This window comes from Neophocaena asiaeorientalis, unplaced genomic scaffold (genome assembly GCF_003031525.2).
Source record: "Neophocaena asiaeorientalis asiaeorientalis breed wild unplaced genomic scaffold, Neophocaena_asiaeorientalis_V1.1 scaffold369, whole genome shotgun sequence".
NCBI classification, from domain to species: domain Eukaryota; kingdom Metazoa; phylum Chordata; class Mammalia; order Artiodactyla; family Phocoenidae; genus Neophocaena; species Neophocaena asiaeorientalis.
In genome coordinates, this window is record NW_020175321.1 from 832,632 (window position 1) to 853,823 (window position 21,192).

Genomic DNA, 21,192 nt, shown 5'->3' on the forward strand with positions numbered 1-21,192 from the left:
GCCGCTCGGGCCTCGACGCGCGGCCGTCTCCGCCAATGGGCGCGGCGCCTCGGCGCTCGGCTGGCGATGCCTGGCGTGCGAGCCGTCCCGCCCCACGTTCCTTCCGCCCGGTCCAGCACCGCCCCGCAGCTCCCAGCGCAGCCGGAGTCCGGAGGAAGGAGCGCGATCCCCCACGTGGTGGCCCCGGAGTCGGTCCCGCCGCTGCTGCGGCCGTTCGTCCCCGCGCGGTCCCCATCCGGGGCTGGCCGCCGGGAGAGCTCCCCACCCGGTGACTACCCTCCGCCCCGCCCGCCGCCCCTCACGGCGGGGTCTGCGTGAGTTCCTCACCTGGTGGCGGCCTGCAGGTGAGCCCCCTCCCAGCCGGCCCTCCGCCCCGCCCGCGGTCCCTCCCAGGTGACCAGGTCCCTCCAGGTGAGCTCCCTACCTGGGCATGGCCCTCCCACGCTGGCTTACTCCTCCGGCGGCCCCTCGCCTCGCTCCTGGCTGCTCGCCTCCTTCTGTTCCGCAGGGTTTAGCGTGGCCGCGCGAGGACGGACGCGGCTTTGCGGTCCGCGCCGGGCTTTCCACGCCCGCTCGCAGGGATCGCTGCGGGCACCGAGGGCCCAAGGTTGACAGATCCGGGAGGGTGTATGGGGCGTCTTTGTAGCCAGTTCTGCAGATACTTTTAAAGTACTTTGTAGCTGTCGCGATGGCTGTGTAACATTGAATTTAGAAGTTAAATTAGTAGCTGTTGAATGGATATTGGACGTTTCGACAAAGAGGAAGACTGACAGCATTTGACTGTTCTGGCCTCTGTAATAGTGAAGGGTACCGTGCTGAACCTGTCTTTCATGCGATGTTCGCTCATTCCCTGTAAAGATCCCTATTGAGAATTAGCTCTGAAGGTAGGTCTGTAGGATTTCAGACCCCTTAGATTTTAAAAATCCAGCGATTCAGTTCTCAGGATAGCAAATTGTTTTGGTTTGACAGTATTTAAATTGGAATCACGGGGCTGCGATCTTTTCTCGGTATTTCATTGGCCCTATTTTGTTGTTATTTACGATGATTTTATTTCAGTATTAAGTATCATGAAAAACTTTCTCCCTCGAGGAACTGACTTGTTTACTTTTATGTAATGAAAATGACTTAACCTGATATGTTCTCCCCTTTTTACTATGGCTTTTAGGAAACTCTAAGCTACATTTACCTCAGTTTTATAGGATTATAGGTTGTTGGTATGTTTGTGTTTCTTCTTTATTCATAATTGTATCCTTCCAGCATTAATCGTGTAACTATATTCTGTAGAGTCTTAGAAGCAGTGTGTGTTGGTAAGTTTATGAAGTTACTGTTGCAGCTGAAACAACATTCTATCTGTTGGGACTGGGTTTGTACTATATTTCTTTTGTACTTGGAGAAATATTACTATTTCCAAATACTGCTTATTTATCTTTTTCTTTTTAAAGATGATGTTGGGGGTAGGAGTTTATTAATTAATTAGTTAATTTTTGCTGTGTTGGGTCTTCGTTTCTGTGCAAGGGCTTTCTCTAGTGGCAAGCGGGGGCCACTCTTCATCGCGGTGCACGGGCCTCTCACTATCGCGGCCTCTTTTGTTGCGGAGCACAGGCTCCAGACGCGCAGGCTCAGTAGTTGTGGCTCACGGGCCTAGTTGCTCCGCGGCATGTGGGATCCTCCCAGACCAGGGCTCGAACCCGTGTCCCCTGCATTAGCTGGCAGATTCTGAACCACTGCGCCACCAGGGAAGCCCTATTTATCTTTTTAAGCTGTTCAGTGGGGTGGGTCCTAGTATATACTCTATAGTATGTATTAGAATATTTTTGCAGAAACAATTCTTTCAGTCTAAAGCCACGTGTGAACGAATCTTTTCACAAGTAATTTGAACACTTTGGGGTTTGTTCCATTGAATTCCTGCGCACTGACCTCTGAGGATGTGATGTTTGATCACAGCAGGAATACTTGTATGTGTGTGTGTAATCCATCGTCTGCTTGAATTTCCTCCAAGAAACTCATGGACTCAAGCATCTTATGTAGAAACTTCTGCCCAACAGTGTTTAATTCATTAGAAAAATATTTTTAAAGGAGTATAAGTTATGTAGACAATAAGTTACATAGTGTTCATTTTCTGCTGCCTATTAAGTTTGACCTTAATATTCTGGTCCTTTATATTTAAAAAATATAAATTTTTTCCATTGCTTTAAATTGTAGGTAAAGCGCAGCAATGGCTGCTGTTTATTCTGGCATTTCTCTAAAACTTAAAAGCAAGACAACTTCCTGGGAAGATAAACTAAAACTAGCGCACTTTGCGTGGATTTCGCATCAGTGTGTTCTTCCAAATAAAGAACAAGTAAGTTTAATGTGAAAGTTACATTTCTACAACCTAAACTAATGATCACTTATGTAAATTACATATTGACATTTAGTTAAAATTTAAAAAGATTAAAGGTTGGGGAAGGAAACATGGTTAGAAAGTTAAAAGTCCTATCAGTGAGATAAAGTAAGTAGTTAGGTATTACATTAACAAAGTTTTTCTGTTACAAAACCTCAGCATTTCGTTTATGTTTGGAAACATCTCTTATATTCTGAATTAAATATGTGCTTCAGTGAGCAAATTAGGATTTAGGTTACAGAAGTTAAGTTCTGAGTCTGTTGGCAGCTTCATTTGTTTGTAAATCCTAAGTGATGCTCCATAAGCAAGTCTTGTTGGTGCTTTGTTAAACGTCTTTGGAACTTGATGAATGGAAGGCTGGAAGTAGGGAAGCTTTAGCATTTGTAGTAAACTGAGGGGAAATAGATTAGCAAACGGTAGATTGGAAACAGATTAGGAACCCAGAAAGACATGGCTCTTTGTTAACATTTCTCAAGTTTATCTGACTAAGAAAAGCAGTTAATGCAATGGAGACACCGGGATGATGAGCTCACGCGGTTACTCATTTGCTAGTATTAAGCAGCCCAAAATGTGTCAGGTGGATTACAGCCATTGAAATGATGAGGTCCAGTATGTAGAGCACTAGCAGAGCTAGTCGTTTCTAAATCTGGCTGCACCTGAGAATCATTTTGGCTGCTTGACCTGGCAGCCGTGGCAGGCCATTTCATCAAGGTTTCCACTACCCTTCTCCAGAGAGAGTTTTTTCCTTTTAGCGTTTGTCACTGTTCGTGTTGTTATTGACAGTTCTGGTGTCCTGAGCTGAAGCCTCACCACTTTTCCTTGTGTTTATGAATAAGGAAACACGTCACAATAATGGAAACTGTTTATGTCCAGCCCTCCTTTTAATATAGCCCTTGTGAATCATTTCAGAGAAGACTCTCTGTCTTCTGAACAGGGTAAATAGGTTTAGGGATGAAGCTGCAGTTAACTCGGGAAGCCAGGACACAAACCCTGGTCTTCTGACTCTGCATTTTTGCTTTTGTGTGTCATTCCTTTTGTGGCCATTCTGAGCAATTGTTGTTGTGCTTTTTAACTTGTAAAACTTGGAAGCAATTAGTTAGAAGAAACCGTTTCTCTTGAAACTTTTTATTGGCCCCAGATGAAGACACACTTAGTTTTTTTGATTGATGCTTTAATAATAAATATTTTAAGACACCAAAATGTAATATAATGTTACTAAAGGTAAGTTTTAGAGGAGAGTTTTCCCCCCCTGGCAATTGTATTTGGTTTTTCGTTTATTTTTAAAGTATATTCCAAATTCAGGTATTACTTGATTGGGCACGACAGTCGTTGGTTGCGTTTTATAAGAAAAAACTTGAACTGAAGGAAGACATTGTCGAAAGGCTTTGGATCTATATAGATAACATTCTACATAGCAGAAAATTGCAGAATCTCCTCAAGAATGGAAAGACAATTAACCTTCAGATTTCCCTCCTCAAGGTAATTAACAGTTTCCTATGTTATCCCATAAGTGTTGCATGTATCTCTATTGATTTCCTGTTAATGCTGGAGGCTTATTTGTCTTACGGTTAATGGTATGAAGATACAGACAATATCAAAGTAGGGGAGGAGAAAGAAATAATATTTTTAGAGTTATAATAACGACTGATACTTACTGAATGCATATCGTATGCTCTACACCATGCTAAGCACTTTATATTATGAAAAGCTTAGAACTTTTTCGTAAAGTGGTTAATTACCTTTTTAGTTGGAAAAGGTAGCCAGCAAATGATGCTACTTTATGACTTTTTTTTTCACCTTTCTGCTGGACTGGAGGGAGGTCAGAGGCCAAAATCTGGATGAGAATTTCCTCAAAGGTTTTTGGCTCCGTGATTTTGAAGTCTCAGGTCGGGATTATAAACTTCACTGTCAGTACTGAGTATTTTGAAATACTGTGAGAATAGCCGGTGACAATAAAAAGCACGAATAAGGAGTACTGAGTGTGGGCCAGGTAACCTGCCGAAAGTCACACAGAAAGTAAGTGGCAGAGCTGGGATTTGAACCTCCATCTGTCTGATGGCAAAGCCTGTGCTCTACGCTGCAGCCTCACCCACACGAGCGTGTGCGCAGGAGAAAAGCAGTAGAGGCTGGGAACAGAAGAATTAAATGGTTGGTGCCTGATGGTTCATAGGCTTTAGTGGTTCTTGAAATTATGCTCTAAATTGTGTCACTTTTTAAAATGATAGACCAGTGGTCACCAAAGTGGGTTATTCTGAATGGTTCTTTGGGAGTGTGGGAAGAAAATCTTACATCTCTATATGTTTTTTAAAAAGTCACTTTAATTTCTATGTATGCTTTATAATTATATAAGATAGTAGTGCTATAGTACATACATATAATTTATAACCTTATCGGGTATAAGTGTGGAAAAAGTTGTATAATCAGAAAAATTTGGAGACCACTGTAGTAAGTGTGCTGGCATTTAAGTATGTGATATCTTTGTTTCGGCTTTTCCAGAGCCAGCAGTTACTCGGATGGAGATACACACACCTGTGTCCTTGGGCTACTGCTAACTTAACACCTAGGATAAATTTGATTCTCAGATGCCGTAAGGCTGGGAGCAAGTCACTTAGCCTATAAGTGAACTTTGGAACCTGTCTGGCCCTCATGATTTCTGGTGCTTGTGAATTTCAGAATTTTGGAAGCAATACTGTGGGTTTGCTGTATGTTAAGTAGTAGCTGGCAGCGTTTACTTTCCTCTTTGAAGAATGCCTTTTGCTTTGGCTTTTTAAATACAAACAGTATGACTGATTATAAAAATGTGTTTTGGACCACAGGATCATAACCCAAGGCCACTGTCCATCTACCTGTAGCATCTAAGTTGAATTATAGGTTTAGGATCTAAGAAAAAGTGAAATCTTAGGAGTTTAAGCCTTATAAAACTCTGCTCTTTCAAAAGGGACAGCAAATTTACAAAGGCACCGAGCCCCTTCCCAAGTTTATACTGGTAGCAGATGGATGTGTGTAGGAGTTAAGACAGGTCCTTCCTTTGGTGTGCTAAGGAAATGCCAGGTTCATTTAGATGTGCGAATCTGGGCATTTCTCTCATTCAGATGAGAGCAAGGAGTGAGTTCACTGATTGTGTTGTACTTTTTGTGTGTACGTGTGGGTTTAGGGTCAGTGATGAGTTTTCTTTCTTTCTTAATGGTCAGATCATCAATGAGAGAATGGCCGAGTTTGCTCTCTTGGGATCTCAGAGGAGCATCTGTGTTGTGCTGAGCTGCTGCCAGGGTATCCTCTCGACGCCCGCCCTTGCTGTCATCTACACAGCCAGGCAGGAGCTGACGGTCGACCTGCTGAGCCAGCTGTGCTGGTTGGCCTGTAGGCAGCCGGGAGCCGTGACGCCCCAGTTGTTCGAGGTTCTTCACCTGACCCTCGGCCTTTACCTCTCGATTCAGTGGCAGCAGGTCAACCCGAGACGCACCTTTGGGGAGGTGACCACACACTTGCTCCAGCCCTGCCTGGTCCTGAGACACTTACTCTTGGCAGGCACGTGGACCCAGGCTGGCCAGGGCCTGCTGCGGCCGGCGCTAGGCCGGGACATTAGGAGTCAGATTGAGGCCGTGCTTCGAGGTGGAGCTTTTCAGGCCGAGCTGCTCCCTTCCTACAAAGAGGAGCTCTTGGACCAGCAGCAAGGTGACACGAAGATGGGGGCCATGAAGAATCTCCTAGCGCCCCTGGGCACCGTGATGGCCAGGCTGGTGGATGCCGGCTACTGTGAACCGTCCCTTCAGGCCGCTGTGGTGGCCAACTCCGTGGCCCTGCTGTACAAGCTCTTTGTAGATTCTTACCTCAAGGAGGGGAACCAGCTGCTCTGCTTCAAGGTGCTCCCTCCGCTGTTCGGTTGCTTAAGGATTTCTCACCTGCGGGAGGAGCAGCTGCAAGCCCTGTCTGCATCTGACTGGACCGTGGAACTCCTGGCCTTGGAACAGCTGCTAAATTCAGTGGCCAGTAGTACCATCTACAACATTGCCACTGACCGGATTCGGCACGGGGAGACTCAGTTCCGCTTCTACCGCCGTCTGGCCGAGATGCTGCTAAACCACCCACAGGCCCCCGTGCCAGCCTGGTTCCGCTGCCTCAAGGTTTTGCTGTCTCTGAATCATTTGATTCTGGAGCCAGACCTGGATGACCTGTTGGCTTCAGCTTGGATCGACGCAGAAGTCGCAGAGTTGCGGACCCAGAAAGCCCAGGAGGCGCTGATCGGTACACTCTTCCAGACGTTCGCCAAGCTCCGGCAGGTGCCCCGGCTGTTCGGGGAGGTGCTGGGCGTGATCTGTCGCCCCGCGGCCGAGGCGCTCAGGCTGCCCGTGCTGTCTGCGGGCCCCGCTGCTGTGCTCCGCGAGTGCCTCCTGGATCTGCCCCCGAGCCAGGTCCTGGACGCCTGGGCCCTCATCCTGGAGAGCTTCCAGTCTCTGGTCCTGCCTGATTTGCAGGGTGACATGGACATGGCCCTGAAGTCGCTGTCACTGAGCTCGCTGCTGCACTGCGTCATGGTCCACGCGCGGAGCCTGGATGGTGACTCGCCCCTGCCCGTGGTCAGGCGCACGCGGCGCACCATGGACGAGACGCTGCGGGGCCTCGTGAAGCCCCTGCTGGACCTTCTCTGCAAGCCCCAGCCCTCGGTGCCCGAGCCCTGGCGACAGAGGGTCGGTGACTCTGCGCTCCTGCTCGCCCATACCTGGGCCCAGGTGGACACTGTGCTGGGCTTGAGCTGTGACCCGTATCGCTCTGAGCCCGGGGCCCTCGCGGGCACCGCCCCGGAGCCCTCGAGCCTCCCCCTGCTGCTCCCGGGCGTGGAGGCCAGGCAGTGGAAGGAGATAGAGGAGTTTGCGGCTCAGTCCGACTCCCTCGGCAGGTACTGCTTGGAGCAGCTCTACCTGCAGAGGATGAAAAACACCTTGCTGCAAGCGAGCGTCCAGTCTGAAGAAGCCCTCCTCGCTCTGAGGCGCGACGCCGCCTACATCCTGGGCTCCGGGAGAGCGAGCCTGACCCGGGGGACGACGGCCTCCTGGGACGGCCAGGTGGGGACAGTGAGCGCGCTCACCTACCCCGTCGCCCACTGGCACTTGGTCGTGTCCAATCTCACGATCTTAGCATCCTATCTCTGTCCAGACGACCTGCGGTACCTGGCCAACATCCTGCTGAGAACTTTGCCAACGAGCAAAGCCCAGGAAGGCCCGGCGGAGGAGGAGCCAGACATCACACTCGAAGAAATATCGAAGGCCGTCCTTCACAGCCCTCTCCTCCCCGAAATGCAGTCCCTCCACTCTGCGCTCTTACTGCGCGTGACTGCGAGCTGCGCCGGCATCCTGTGTGCTGGCGCCCAGGGGGGCCCTGCTCTTCTCCGCCAGCAGCTGCCCTGGCTTTTTGAAGGGGATTATGCGGTCGTGGCTCACGGGGAAAGCAGATTTCCAAAGGTCGGATCGGAAGGTGTAGAGCCAAGGGGAGAAATCGCCCAAAACTTACTCTCCTTGGCCAGGGGTGACTCCCCCGTCCAGCTGGAGGGAGAGCAGCTGGAGAGCATTCTTCGGCTTTTGGAGGTTCTTTCTGCTCTGCAGCTGGACAGCCTCCCACCCCCCTGCCATGTGCATTGTGTTCTCCTGCTGCTGTCCCTGGCCGGCACCGTGCTGGGCAGTTCTTGCTCCCCATCGCTGACCCTCAGGTTCTTGATGACGTGCTACCGGCTTCTCGGTTACCTGCAGAGAGGGAAGAGCGCCCAGTCGGTGCTCAGGGTCATGTACGTTAGTGATATCTTTGAGATCACGCTGACCTCCTTGTTCAAAGCCAGTAGGAGGTTTCTTGTGGACGTGGACGACCCCTCTTGGCTGGAATTCCTCCAGGTGGTGGGGACGTTCTTAGAACAGCCACTGCAGGTGCTCCTCCAGAGGAAGCTCAGCCCGGAGCTCAATTTTGGGAAAATCCTTGCGTTCCTCTCGAGTTCCCAGCTGCGCCCTGAAGCAGCTCCAGGCACACGGTCGGAAGATCAGACACCTCTGGGCCAGCAGCTCCTTCTGGTGTCCTTAACCAAGCTGTGCCAGGTGCTGGGGCCTTTGGTCAAGGAGCAGAAGCAGCACGAGGCCCTGGAAGCACCGCGTGAGCTGTTGCAGGCGGCCGTGGTACAGGCGGGGGCCGTGCTCCAGCTCTGCGCTGCCCGCGGGGCCCGGGGCCGCCGCCTCCCGCCGCCCGTCCTCTCGTCGGTCGCCTCGCTCTTGGAGGCCGATGTGGCCCTGTGCTCCGGGCACGGCGGGACGGACCACGTGCTGCTGCCCCGTGCCGCCCTCTACCAGGCTGTCTACTCTCAGATCCTGTCGGAGTTGCCGGCTCTAGCAGGAGACACCCCATCTCTCCAGGCAGCTGTGCAGTTTTTGACTCTGTTCTTTTTAGCCCCAGAACTGCACCCCCAGAAGGAGTCTGTGTTTACCTCTGTGTTTCAATCTGTGAGAAAAGTCCTTGCAGGTGAGACGTTTTCTCTTGAGCTAGTTCTGTACTGTAGAGCCTTTGGTGAGAGGTCGCTAAGCGGCAGCCAGGTGAGTTGCTCCCCCTCTCCTTTTTGGAGCAGGTCTGCATTTCCGAAGGTACCACACGATGACCTGGGAGAAACCCTCCCTCCCTGGAGTTCGTTTCCGGCGTCTGCCTTCTCTGCACCTGTAAGCAGTTACCTTCACAGTTGTTTTACCTGCTTTTTAGACAAACAGCAGCCTTCTAGGTAGATTGTTTTGCACTTCAGTTTTTCACTTATTTTGGAGATTGTTCTAGTTTATAGTTTTGAACCACTCTTCTCTGTTTTAGCCTTTTTCTGTCCTGGCCCCAGAGGTCAACATAGATCGTTTCATCTTTATTCGTAGGCCCTTCAGTATCAGATCTTCAGCGCCATCAGTGGACTTCAGAAAGATAAAATCTGCCAACTTTTCAAAACTCCAAGTGACTTAATTTATAGGGAACCTCATAAAATTCCTTGAGGGCAGGACAGCGTCCCGCAGGTCTGAGAGTGGTACCGGGCGTCGCAGGGCTGTGGGTGCTGATTGGACGGAGGCTCAGCCTGTGATGTCATCGCAGTGTTGTAGTCGGATGTCACCCTTGCAGGCCAGCTAATCAGGACTCAAAACCCAGCCGGTGTCTTCATTCTCTCCAGCAGGACAGTCACTACCTGCTGTCCCCGAGGTCAGAGGTTAGCAGGCTAGGGTCCGTCCCTAACTTGAGCTCATCAGGGTGGCACTGTTCCCAGTTGGCGTGGGTCCATTTTCTTCTTGTTTGGTTGGTACCAAGGTGGAGGCTAGTCAGGGTAGTCCTCTGGGGTGGGGCTGGGGAGTCTGCCAGCCTAGCCCAGCCATCACAGCACACACAGGTGTTCTCTGGGCCCCGTAGGAAGCAAGGCCGCCTGGGCCACGGCCAGGGCTGGGGTGCTGTAACCTGAAGGACACTCTGCCGTCCCCCTTTCTGATCTGCCCTGGTTGTGGATTGACTGAAAGGCTTCGGTCTCACGTGTTCTGTCTCACCCTGTCAGCTACTGTCTTAGGGAATGGTGTCACCTTAGTAACAGGGGCTGAAATTCAGTCCTCTGTTAACACTGGTTAGAGCATTCTAAACGAACGTCCTGAGATATGGCCCCCGGTGGTCCGAAGCTCTGACCCTCCTGCCCCTTCGTTAGACAGAATGCAGTGTCCCCCTTTATCCCTGCAACCCCCTGCAGAACGCAGTGTCCGCCTTTATCCCTGCAGTGGAGGTGGCCCCTAAGTCCTAACTGTGTGTCCTTGGACCGGTGGTACCTTTGACTTTGGGGGCAGAGCCGCGGTCGGGAGTGAGGCCAGCCACCCCACTGCTTCCCCAGGTTGCAGGCCTGAGCACTGCCCCAGGGCCCAGGCCTCAGGCACCTGAGCTGCTAGACTGGGCCTGGAGAAGGGACCAGGGTGGTGGGAGGTCTGGAGCAAAGGCCAAGGGGGGAGTGGCCCAAGGCTTTGAGCTGGGAGAGGGAGGGTTAAGGTGACCACCTGGGTCCTCGGGGGTGATTCAGGTAGGTTTCAGCTCAGAAAAATGAGCATTTTAAAGAAGTGCTCTCTGCCGGGAGAATCCGCGGCCTCGGTTCAATTATAAGAACGCATCGGTTTTGAAAACGCTTCACATACATGTGGAACTGTGTCCTCTGGCGATGAACGAGCTGTTGATTTTGACTTGTCTAATTTAGCAAACAGACATTCACACAACTTACCTGAGTCACAGGGTGAGGAAAGGCTCTGAAATGACCAGAGCGGTGGATTGTGCAGGCAGGCGAGGCCTCCGCCATGGGAGGTGGGTGAAGGGAGGGCGGGTAAGGTGGCAGTGCTGACACTCAGCCTCCCAGGGATGGGAGTCTGCGGTGCCCTTTCTTTGATGTGCCAACCGCAAGAGTTGGTGCTGTTCTACCCATTTCACGGATGAGCAAATTGAGGCCCAGAGAGGTCCTGCGTCCAGGATGTTACAGTTTGTGGAACACTTGGACCTAGATGTTCTCTTTCGAAGCCTTGGTCCCGCCCACCCCCCGTAAGCAAAGACTGGGGCGGAGGAGGGTCTTCTGCAGTGTGGGATAGCCTGCTGGCTGGAACGGGGCTGCAGAGTTACTCTGGAGTCAGATTGCAAAGGGCCTTGAACTCCCTAACCTGGGGACACTGGGTTTACTTCAGAAGGCTATCCTGCATTAAGTGGGAACAACTGGGTGACTGCAGCGGGCAGTCCCCACAAGCTTGGGGTTCTTTCCATCTCTTCAACACCCCCGTCTGTGTTAAAGCACCACCCCACCCCTGTGCCCCTATTGATTTTATAAAAGAATATAAGCAAAGTAGAAAAAGAGTATAAAGAAAGTGCCGGTCACCTGTCTCTCATGGTCCAGAGACAAGCCCTGCTGAACATCGTCTTCCTCCTCATTCTCTCGGGCTTTTCTTCGGGCTGGGTGCAGGGCACAGGTGCCGCGGACAGGGCACAGATACTGCAGGCAGGGCACAGGTACCGCGGGCAGGGCACAGGTACCGCGGGCAGGGCACAGGTGGCACAGGTACCGTAGGCAGGGCACAGTTACTGTGGGCAGGGCACATATGCCACGGGCAGGGCACCGGTGCCGTGGGCAGGGCACAGGTACCGCAGGCAGGGCACAGGTGGCACAGGTGCCGCAGGCAGGGCACAGGTACTGCGGGCAGGGCACAGGTGCCGCGGGCAGGGCACCGGTGCCGCGGGCAGGGCACAGGTGCCGCGGGCAGGGCACAGGTGCTGCGGGCAGGGCACAGGTGCTGCGGGCAGGGCACAGGTACTGCAGGCAGGGCACAGGTGCCACGGGCAGGGCACAGGTGCTGGGTGTGAGGGGGTGGTGTCATGCTATGCATCTGCCCTGCAGTTTCGACCTGCACTGTGACCGTTGCTGCGTCCCTGCGATGCTGACCTTTAGCAGCTGTGCGCCATTTCACCGGCCCCTTGTCTATCACAGCAGTTTTGTTTTCCTCGCAGATCCTGCGATTCCGGTTCAGGTAGTTGAGGAGATAGAGCCTCATTTGGGAGCCTTGTTCACCCAAATGTTAGAGGTTGGGACGACAGAGGACTTCCGGATGGCACTGCAGAGTATCCTCCAGGGACTGGACGTCAGTAACACGTGGAGAGCAGATCTGCAGGTGGGTTGCTTCTTTCTCTCTTGGCGCGGCAGCACGTAAGTGATATGGGCATCAACGGGAAAAGTTACTTGTAATGCGGTGTCAGCGCTGAAACTAAACAAACGTGCAAAGTCAATCCGTACTCGTATACTGACCCGTAAAAAGTTACATTCACATCCGTTGTGTGAGACCTCTCACATCGTACTTCTGCTTTTACTTGGTTTGGTCACATAGCCTGGGTCCCATTTGAGGCTCTTTCAGGGTGACGAGTTGCCCTTTGGTCCTTAGCCCCCTAGTCTGTTTGGTAGTTGCTAACGAAGCCCCTCACTCCCACTAGGCCTGTGTGTCTGGGAGGCTCTGGGCGGAGCTGATGTGCTGGAGTTTGGTCCCCTGAACGGCCCTGAGTGCCGGACCGGCCAGAGGCTGTCCCTGCTCGCACAGGCAGAGGAAGGCTGGGAGCTCACTGTCTGGGCCCAGGGTGGCGGCCCAGGCCTTTTGGTTCTGAGCTTTCTCTGCTGTATGAGTGGCTTCTTGATTGCTGGTAGTAATTGGCACCCAGGAGCTGGGTTTTGCTTTGGGTGGGAGGAGAGCTGGAGAGAGCAGATTGGGGGCAGCAGGGAGGACTTACATCTCCTCTGTGTGAACGCGAGGCCCATCTCTGCTGCCACCCTCCTCCCTCTGGAAGTTCTCACCGTGCGTGTGCAGCAGGATGGGCCCAGCTTTGAGAAGGCCTCAGGGCTTCCCTTCAGCAAGCCGGGGAGACAAACCATAAACTTCTATGTAAGCCTGTCAGATGGTCAGAGGAGGGTCGTGGAGGAGGTGAGGCTGAGCTGAGGTCAGAGGTGGAGAGGCTTTGGGTGGGGCTGGGGGCGTTGCTATGGAGACAGGGAGGGGAAAGTACTGCACAGCGCAGTGAGCGCAGGTGAGTGCCAGGAGATGGGGGGATGGGGGCACCAGCCAGCAGACCCTCAGTGGGGAGACACACGGAGCTCGGGCCGGGTGGGGGTGGGTTGTGGTCAGAGGGAGCAAAGGGCAGAAGCCGGGATTTCGTGGTGTGGGCTCTGCAGCGTTAGGGGCAGGAGGAAGGGGCCGATGGATGAAGCGGATGCTGAGAGATGCCCAGCACGGGTCACTGAGTCCCTTCCCCTCCCTTCCCATGGTCGGAAACCGTCACCTGTCATCCCGGCACCTGGTCTACTTGTCGCACGTTGTCCGTGTTTCCTTTCACCCCTAGGCATGTGCGGTTCTCGCGGGTGAGTTACAGCGGCCTCCTCTTCCGACGCCACCTTGACGAGACGGGCCTCTGATAAGATCGCCGTGGCCTCCTGTGTTTCACTGTCCTGGCACGTTTACGTGTTCGGTTTAGTGAGACGCTACAGAGAAGGCCCTTCCTTTGCCGCAGTCTGCTCACCTTGTTCATTTCATTAGGTGACGTGAAGGGCACCACGCTCAGCACTTGACCCAAGCTGGGTCTCGTCGCTGCCCCAGCACAGGGCTCTAACGGGCTCTGCTTTGTCGCAGCACCAGTGACCAGCCTGCTTCCCGAGCTGGGCTTCCCGAGAGAGCTGGTTCCTCCTACTGCTGAGTGTTTTCCCTTGTCCCCTAGGCTGTTTTGTCGGCTGTGACGTTGGTCAAGTTGCTCTTGAACTGCCCATTTGGTGGCGAGAAGGCCAGTTTGTTCTGGCGTGCGTGCCCACAGATGGTCATGGCTCTAATGGTGAGTACCTCTGGGTTATGCGTCCCCCTGCCCCTGCCTTTCACGTGCAGACGGGGCGGTGCTCTGCTTCTGTCACGCTCTGGTTTTATTATGCAGAGTGTGTTTCCGGGGCCGTGTCCTGAAGACGGCTGTAACCACGTTGCTTTTCTGTCTGGGTGTCCAGGCAGCACCTCTGTCTGGTTGCACACGTAGTATCATCAGTAGATGTGATGTGAAGGCCCTTGGGCGTCAGAAAGCATTCGTGGTCCGTAATGGAAGGAACATGGTGCCCACAGGAGGCTTCCATTTAAATTAGGTGACAGGAGAAGGAGTCCCAGGCCTCTCTGTGTCCACACGAAATTCTGTGGGCAGTTTAGTGCATTCATTCACGTGTAGGAATATGTGTGTTTAAGTGACGATTCAGTGAGGAAAAAAATGGGTCTAGACTAGGATAGTAATGTTGCAGATAGACGATTGTTAATCCCATGCAGACGTTAAATTTTGGTACATGTGAACGTACACAGTAGTCATGTGACTTTTTGTTTCATTAGAACAAAAGCCTGGTTCCGGTGGGTGCTGTCTGTGTTCCTGCTCTCAAAAGAGTCTGGTGTCAAAAAAAAGAAAGTGGAGGGGGGCTTCCCTGGTGGCGCAGTGGTTGAGGGTCCACCTGCCAATGCAGGGGACACGGGTTCGTGCCCCGGTCCGGGAAGATCCCACATGCCGCAGAGCAGCTGGGCCCGTGAGCCATGGCCGCTGAGCCTGCGCGTCCGGAGCCTCTGCTCCGCAACGGGAGAGGCCACAACAGTGAGAGGCCCGCGTACCGCAAAGAAAAAAAAAATAAAAGTCTGGTGTCAGTATTCCCAGACTTGGGTTCGGAAGAGCAGTGCCTATTTGACCATGATTATCAACCCTGATTATAGCTTGTGCTACGTGAGAGCATTGCCTTGGGTTAGCATATTCTCAGGGCAAAAGGGTCTAGAGAATAGACATTGCTTTCTTCTCTGATCTTTTGTTGCTTTGTTGTTTCCCTGGGAATCTGCATTAGTGGACGAAGCCCATTTGTACTTAGGTGTATGTAAGGGGAACATCAGGAAGAAAGGGGGGGAGGGGGGAATAGGGCCCAGGGCAGTGCCTGGTCAGTGTTGGCCGAGCGCATAGTAGGGCCACGTGGATATAAACACCAGGCTAGGCGTTTAGGTCACTCTAAAGGGGATAGCACAGCGTCAGCAGAGCCAGGGCACCCAGGAAAGATGATCACTGTGAGAGGCCCCAGACGGCCTCAGCTGGGGTGCTGTTTACAGCTGGCCGTGTGAGGAGGGCTGTCACAGGTGGGCTCGCCCAGGGCACCCAGGTAAGACTTCGGGCCACCCCTCAACTTCAGTCTCTTTATTCTTTAGAACAATAATTGAATGTCTTGAACTAGAGCTGTCCTTTATGAAATGTAACAAATGGAGTTGAATTATAGACATTTTAGAACCAAGGATCTTTTGGGGAGAATAGTTATGTGTGTGATGTGAAGTTTCTTTATTCTGAGAAAGTAGATGAATCAACTCTTCTGTGAGAAATTACTTCTCTTCGTGGTAGGCGCATCCGTCAGAGGGTGTGGACCGAGACGGCCACGTCCCTCGTAGGTGCCGCCCAGGGGGTTGAACGCTGGTCTCCTTGTCCCTCTGAACTGCCCAGTGACCACTCGGGTCACTTTGGGGTCTGGACGTTCTTCCCTCGGTCATTTTGGGTTTGGGGCTGTTTCTCCGGAGAATCGCCTTCATCTTCTGTCCCTCGTTCCTCGTCCTGTAGCTGCAGACCCGAGAGGCTTGTCGGGAACAGCCCGTGGCACCGGCACTGGTCGGGCCCGTCTTGGACGTCCTGGCTGCGCTGCTGAGGCAGGGGGAGGGGGCCATCGGCAACCCGCACCACGTTGGCCTGGCCTTCGGCGTCCTGCTGGCCGTGCCCTTGGACGCCCTGAGGCCCCCCGAGTATGGGCGCATCTTCCCGCGGGTCCACAACGTGCTCTTCTCAATCCTGCAGTGTCACCCGAAGGTGAGGAGGACAGGGCGCCCGCTGGGCAGGGAAACGCATCCTTGAGAAGAGCGGCGGCGTGGGAAGAACAGTGGTTTGCGGAACAAACTTCCGGCTTCGAGTAATTTCTAGGGCCCAGGTGGCTTCTCAAGCACAGAAGTATGTGACCTTCACATCAGGCTGTGTTGGATCTGACACTTCGAACATACCTGTGTCCTGGGTGTTTCTGGAAGCCCATTAGAAATTATTCTGTTTTTGCAGATCATATATTTAAATGTCACTCACTGGCGTAGATCTCCTCTCGGGTTTATAATTCAGTTGCATGTAGGGAGTGAGCCATCCTGAGTTCCGGTTTTACAGTGTGCTGCTTTTTAAATAAAATGAGACTAGGAGCAAACGCCCCGTAGAAGAGATTCCAGTTTAGCCACCATTTATTGAACGTTTGCTGTGTGTCTCCTTTCACCCCTACAGCAAGTCTGTGTAGTCGGTGGCAATCCCATTTCATTGGTAGAGAAACCGATGCTCAGAGCTGCTGAATGATTTGACCGGTGTCACCCAGCTGAGTCTGAATTTTAGCTACAAGACTGGATTTCCTTGGCTGGTGTTCATTTGTGCCTCTGCTATACGTGTGAAGCGTGGAAACTTATAAATAGGACAGATACACATATACATAGGCACGTTCAAATATTTTTTTAAGTGTTTTGATGTTCTACGGTTGGAGACCTGCCAGCAGTGCGGTTTTTAAAAAATTTATTCTCTGGTAAACTAAGCATTCCATCCAATGTCCTCCCCACTTAAGAATCGCCTTCGGCCCTGCCTATCTTGTGAGGCTCTTTGTTGTTAGATCTCTGCTGATTCTTAGATTTTTGTGTGACCGTAGAATGTAAATGCAATACCAATCAATTACAAACTGACACCGCAGATCTTGCAAAAGATTCAGGATTTCATGCAGTTGATGAAAGTGACGTTGGAAAACTGTGTGCGTCTCCTGCAAAACCAGTGAGGAATGACCATTGAGCAGAATTAGACCATTTAATGGAAGGAGAGAATTGACAAGGATAATGACACGGTATTGCAGCAAAGAAGGATGTGACTTACGACGGCAGCTCACACTCACTGCCCGCGGGGCAGACTCAGGGGAGCGGGGCCCACGCGTTGGGCCGTGTGGGCGGTGGATGGGGGTTGATACGGGCCCCCGGCTGGAATCGGCTTTGGGTAAATGTGCAGGGAGCAGCACAGAGTGAGCCCAGCCAGGTCCCCGGCAGGGTGATCTGCAGCTGGTGCCATTCTGAGCTCTTGACGTGTTTTAACTTATTTAACCCTCACGACAGCCTGTTATTATCCTCACTTTGCAAATGAGGAAACAGGCACAGAAAAGGTTCAGTGTTCTATCCAGGATTGCATATTAAGCCAGGGTGTGAACTCAGATGGGCTGGCCCTGGATTTGTGTGCATTTAATCCCTGTGATAGCAGAGGAGGAAGACGGGGCCTCAGGAAATGTGATGACGCCCTGCAATTCTTTGGCAGAAATGACCTCTTTCTGAACACGTTGCTGAAGCTGCTAACTTGACATAAAGAATGTGGTGTTATGCTCTCCAGACTTTGCTTGGATAAACTGTACCAAAGAAAAGAGTCCCAACACTTGATTCACTCCTCGTTCACCCTGAGCCTTAGAGCAGTGCCGCCCAGTAGAACTCCTGGGCCGGGCGTGTTCCGTATCTGCACCACCCAGCACAGGAACCGTTGGCCACACGTGTCTTGACTACGTAAAATGTGGAATTGTATGACTAGGAACTGAATTTTAACATTAATTAATTAACATTTCAGTGGCCACATGTGGCTCATGGCTGCCTTATTGGACAGTGCATTGCTTTGATCATGATCTCAGGACGGTTGAGTGTAAAAGAAGCCTGTTTGGGCTTCCCTGTTGGCGCAGTGGTTGAGAGTCCGCCTGCCGATGCAGGGGACGCGGGTTCGTGCCCCAGTCTGGGAGGGTCCCACGTGCCGCGGAGCGGCTGGGCCCGTGAGCCATGGCTGCTGAGCCTGCGCGTCCGGAGCCTGTGCTCCGCAAAGAGAGAGGCCATGACAGTGAGAGGCCCACGTACCACAAAAAAAAAAGAAGAAGCCTGTTTTATAACTTTCATATCAGTTTTCAAGATAAAGTCCCAGCCAGACCTTTTCATTGCTAAAAAATGAGAAGTTTTGTTTCTCATTTTAAATGGATTTGCTTTATGTAATCTTTTTCTCTAGTGGCAATTATACTTGAATACACTGGCTACTGTACATTTATTTATTTCTACCCATTTCCAGAAGGCACCACTAACAGAGTAAAAGACTCAGCAAATTCTAAACTAGGATTGCTGCATTAGATTCCTAAAGTTACGCAGCATGGAAGCCCCACCCCGAACCATGAAGACGGATGTAAAAGAGTTAAGTAAGTAGGGTGAGCATTTCCCTAGAAAATCCTGGCAAAAAGGAGTTGCCACACTGTTTTGAGTGTCCTGATAGGTAAGGTTAAGAAGGAAATAAATATGAACTCCTTTAAAGTAGATCTTGAAATAAACAGTTGCCTACATATTTTCATAGTCTTTTTTCTATCATTGCAGGTAATGCAGAAAGCCATCCCTTCTTTCTTGAACTGTTTTCATAGACTGGTGTGTTCAGTTATACGCGAAGGGCGGCAGAAAGACAAAGGTAATTCAGAGTAACAGTATCAGATACCGATTTCAAATGTGTTTATTTTACAGGTGTCTCTGGCCACACATGTTACGGAAGATAAAACCACACAGTTGAGTTTACGTAAGAGAAATATTCAGATCATCAAATGAACACGTAAACAATTTAAAAAATTTCAGACTGTGACATTTTTTAACCGTATCCACAGCAGTGAATGCATTTAACATCCCCTAATTGAAATAGTTCTTTTCTGGAGAAAAAAAGTATCTAGATTCAGGAAATATTTACTCTCATTTACTGGGGATATAAAAGCATCTACAATTCCATTCTTGCCCTTACAGAGCTCATAGTTTAACGGGGAAATGAAGGAGGAACAGGCAGTGGTGGAGCCAGCTTATTGCTCATCTTATACGGGGGCAGAGTTCCTGCAGCTCACTGTTCCTGCTGCATCTCAGCAAGGTTGTGTTTGTTTACCAATGAAGCAAGCTGCCATATTACAATCGCATAAATTATGTGTACAGCTTGTTTTCCAGCCTGGAGGTTTGTTGATTCTTGCTAAATTTCTAATTCGGGGGAGAGTCTCATTATTTAGAAATTTGCATATTATACTGTGCATTCCAAAAGTCAAGTTCATTGACGCCTAACTTATGTGTAACAAACTGCATCTGTTTACAGTATATACTTTAATGAGTTTTTTTTTGTGTGTGTGTGGTACACGGGCTTCTCACTGCTGTGGCCTCTCCCGTTGCGGAGCACAGGCTCCGGACGCGCAGGCTCAGCGGCCATGGCTCACAGGCCCAGCCGCTCCGCGGCATGTGGGATCTTCCCAGGCCGGGGCACGAACCCATGTCCCTTGCATCGGCAGGCGGACTCTCAACCACCGCGCCACCAGGGAAGCCCCTTTAATGAGTTTTGATGGGTAAATTCGTGCGGGGAAGCACCACCAACAGTCAAAACACAGAGCATTTGCATCATCCCCGAAAGAGCCCTCTTGGGGTCCAGCCCCAGCCCCAGGGAGCCACTGATGTGTTTTTTGTCACCGTAGGCTTGTTTGCATTTTCTAGAATTTTATAAAAACGGTGTATTACTATGCTGAGTGAAAACCGGGGAGGTTGCTCTGCTGAGTTGGGGTCCCTCCCCAACTGCTGTGATGGCCTGGCTGGAGGGGGCCGGGGTGCATGTAACCTGGGTCGCGGGGACACTTCAGGCTGTTAGAATCCCTGGGAGAGGAGTGTGTAAAGGCCTGGGTGATCCTGGCACTTTAGGGTGGGAGGAACTAGGAGTCAGAAATAAACCTGGGAAGCCAGCAAGAGGTCTAGTAATGGTAGTTGAGTCTCATACCTGTCTATAAAGAAGAAATCCTAGATGATTTCTGAAACTTAACGAGGCAAAGACATAATTAGGCCATCTTATCTTTAGAATCATATTTTCCTTTCTAAATACAATAGCAATCCTAGATTTCACCCTAAAATCTTGGTTATTCTAGTCTGATCCTTAAAAAACCCATGGACTGTTGAGGATTGTAAGTGCCTTTCCTTTTGTAATATAGATCAATATTTGGACACATCCTGTCTCCCTAATTCTGTCTTCAAATTGGGCCAACGAAAGAGTCTGGGAAAAAAAAAAAAAAAAAAGGAAAGTTTGAATAATTGGGGCTATGTTGAAAGAGTAAAATTGGAAGAGTTAAAACTCACGGCTTTTGAGCTAATCGGTTTGGAAACTCTTTACTTCTGTAGGAAGCGCAGAGGACCTGCCAGTGGTGCTGGAGTGCGCCCGCCTCGTGGAAAGGATGTACAGCCACATGGCACTGCGGGCTGAGGAGTTCAGGGTGTTTTCCCCCTTTATGGTGGCCCAGTATGTGATGGAGGTGCAGAAGGTAAGCCCACAGTCCTCGGTTGCAGGGTCCCCCAGCTGTGCGGCCAGCGACCCGTGGGGTCTGGCGGTCCTGTGCGGTGGCGGCTGTCCCGCGTGTGCTGCAGCCCCTGCAGGGTCCCCGTGCGGGCTGCACGAAGACGCAGGGCGCTGGCGGTGCCTGGGTCGCAGGGGCTCTCAGCCACCGGTAGGTCTCTCCTTGCTCTGGCACAAACCCTGGGCCTGTTTTGCTCAGTCTCTTGGGTCATGAGGGAGGTGAAATGTTACCCTGGTCCAAGAGCAGGAGGCAGAAAGAGGGATCCCGGGGTCCCTCAGCAGCAGGGGCTCATGGGGCCGCTCTTCGACGCTCAGGCAGATGGCCTGGGGGAGACCCCCATAGACTTGTTCAACTGGATTAAACGCTCTGGTCCCAACTAATCTGACTTTTGGCCTTAGTATTCTGGATAATTCATTCATTCTTCAACAGTGATCTCACTTTGGAGTGTCAGTGTGCTATTTTCACAGTTCCACAAGACCCCGCGTGACCTGTGTAGTAAGTTCGTTACAAGACTTCGTGTCTTACTTGTTTAAATGGAACGTCACACTCTTAAAGTAGTGTGTTCAGGTGTATTATGTCTCCTTGTGCAGGTATAGATACACAGTTACATCGTTTATCTTGCTCTCAATAGAATACCCCCCTTTGTAAATCTCGTAAGAATGGTGGCGAGCCACTGGTTAAATGTGTTCCATTAGAGGTGTTGGCGTTTCTCAAGGGAGGGTCGTGTGAATGGGCTTCCTTAGAAAACCTGGTGTGGCCTCAGCTTCCATCCTGACCCCGCTTCAGGTTGTTTCCACAGCCCCGGCCCCAATCCCTCAGCCAGTGGAGATACCCGTCACGTGGGCAGACGGTTGGC

General features: G+C 51.3%; 1 protein-coding gene across 4 annotated transcripts in view; it reads left to right on the top strand.

The window, feature by feature from the left end:
- The first annotated feature begins 159 nt into the window (after nucleotides 1-159).
- URB2 (URB2 ribosome biogenesis homolog) overlaps nucleotides 160-21,192 on the top strand; it is a 24,724-nt gene continuing 3,691 nt past the window's right edge. Inside the window, exons 1-9 of one of the 4 annotated variants that reach the window (XM_024765609.1) lie at nucleotides 160-344; nucleotides 2,203-2,341; nucleotides 3,686-3,862; nucleotides 5,575-8,881; nucleotides 11,897-12,057; nucleotides 13,643-13,753; nucleotides 15,530-15,772; nucleotides 18,358-18,445; nucleotides 20,164-20,303. In XM_024765609.1, coding sequence (XP_024621377.1) covers nucleotides 2,216-2,341; nucleotides 3,686-3,862; nucleotides 5,575-8,881; nucleotides 11,897-12,057; nucleotides 13,643-13,753; nucleotides 15,530-15,772; nucleotides 18,358-18,445; nucleotides 20,164-20,303 — 4,353 coding nt within the window. In that variant the 5' untranslated portion in view covers nucleotides 160-344; nucleotides 2,203-2,215. Of the gene's footprint in view, nucleotides 345-369; nucleotides 412-672; nucleotides 885-2,202; nucleotides 2,342-3,685; nucleotides 3,863-5,574; nucleotides 8,882-8,984; nucleotides 9,073-11,896; nucleotides 12,058-13,642; nucleotides 13,754-15,529; nucleotides 15,773-18,357; nucleotides 18,446-20,163; nucleotides 20,304-21,192 lie in introns of those variants that run through there. The other 3 variants (XM_024765611.1, XM_024765610.1, XM_024765613.1) reach the window with 3 other exon arrangements.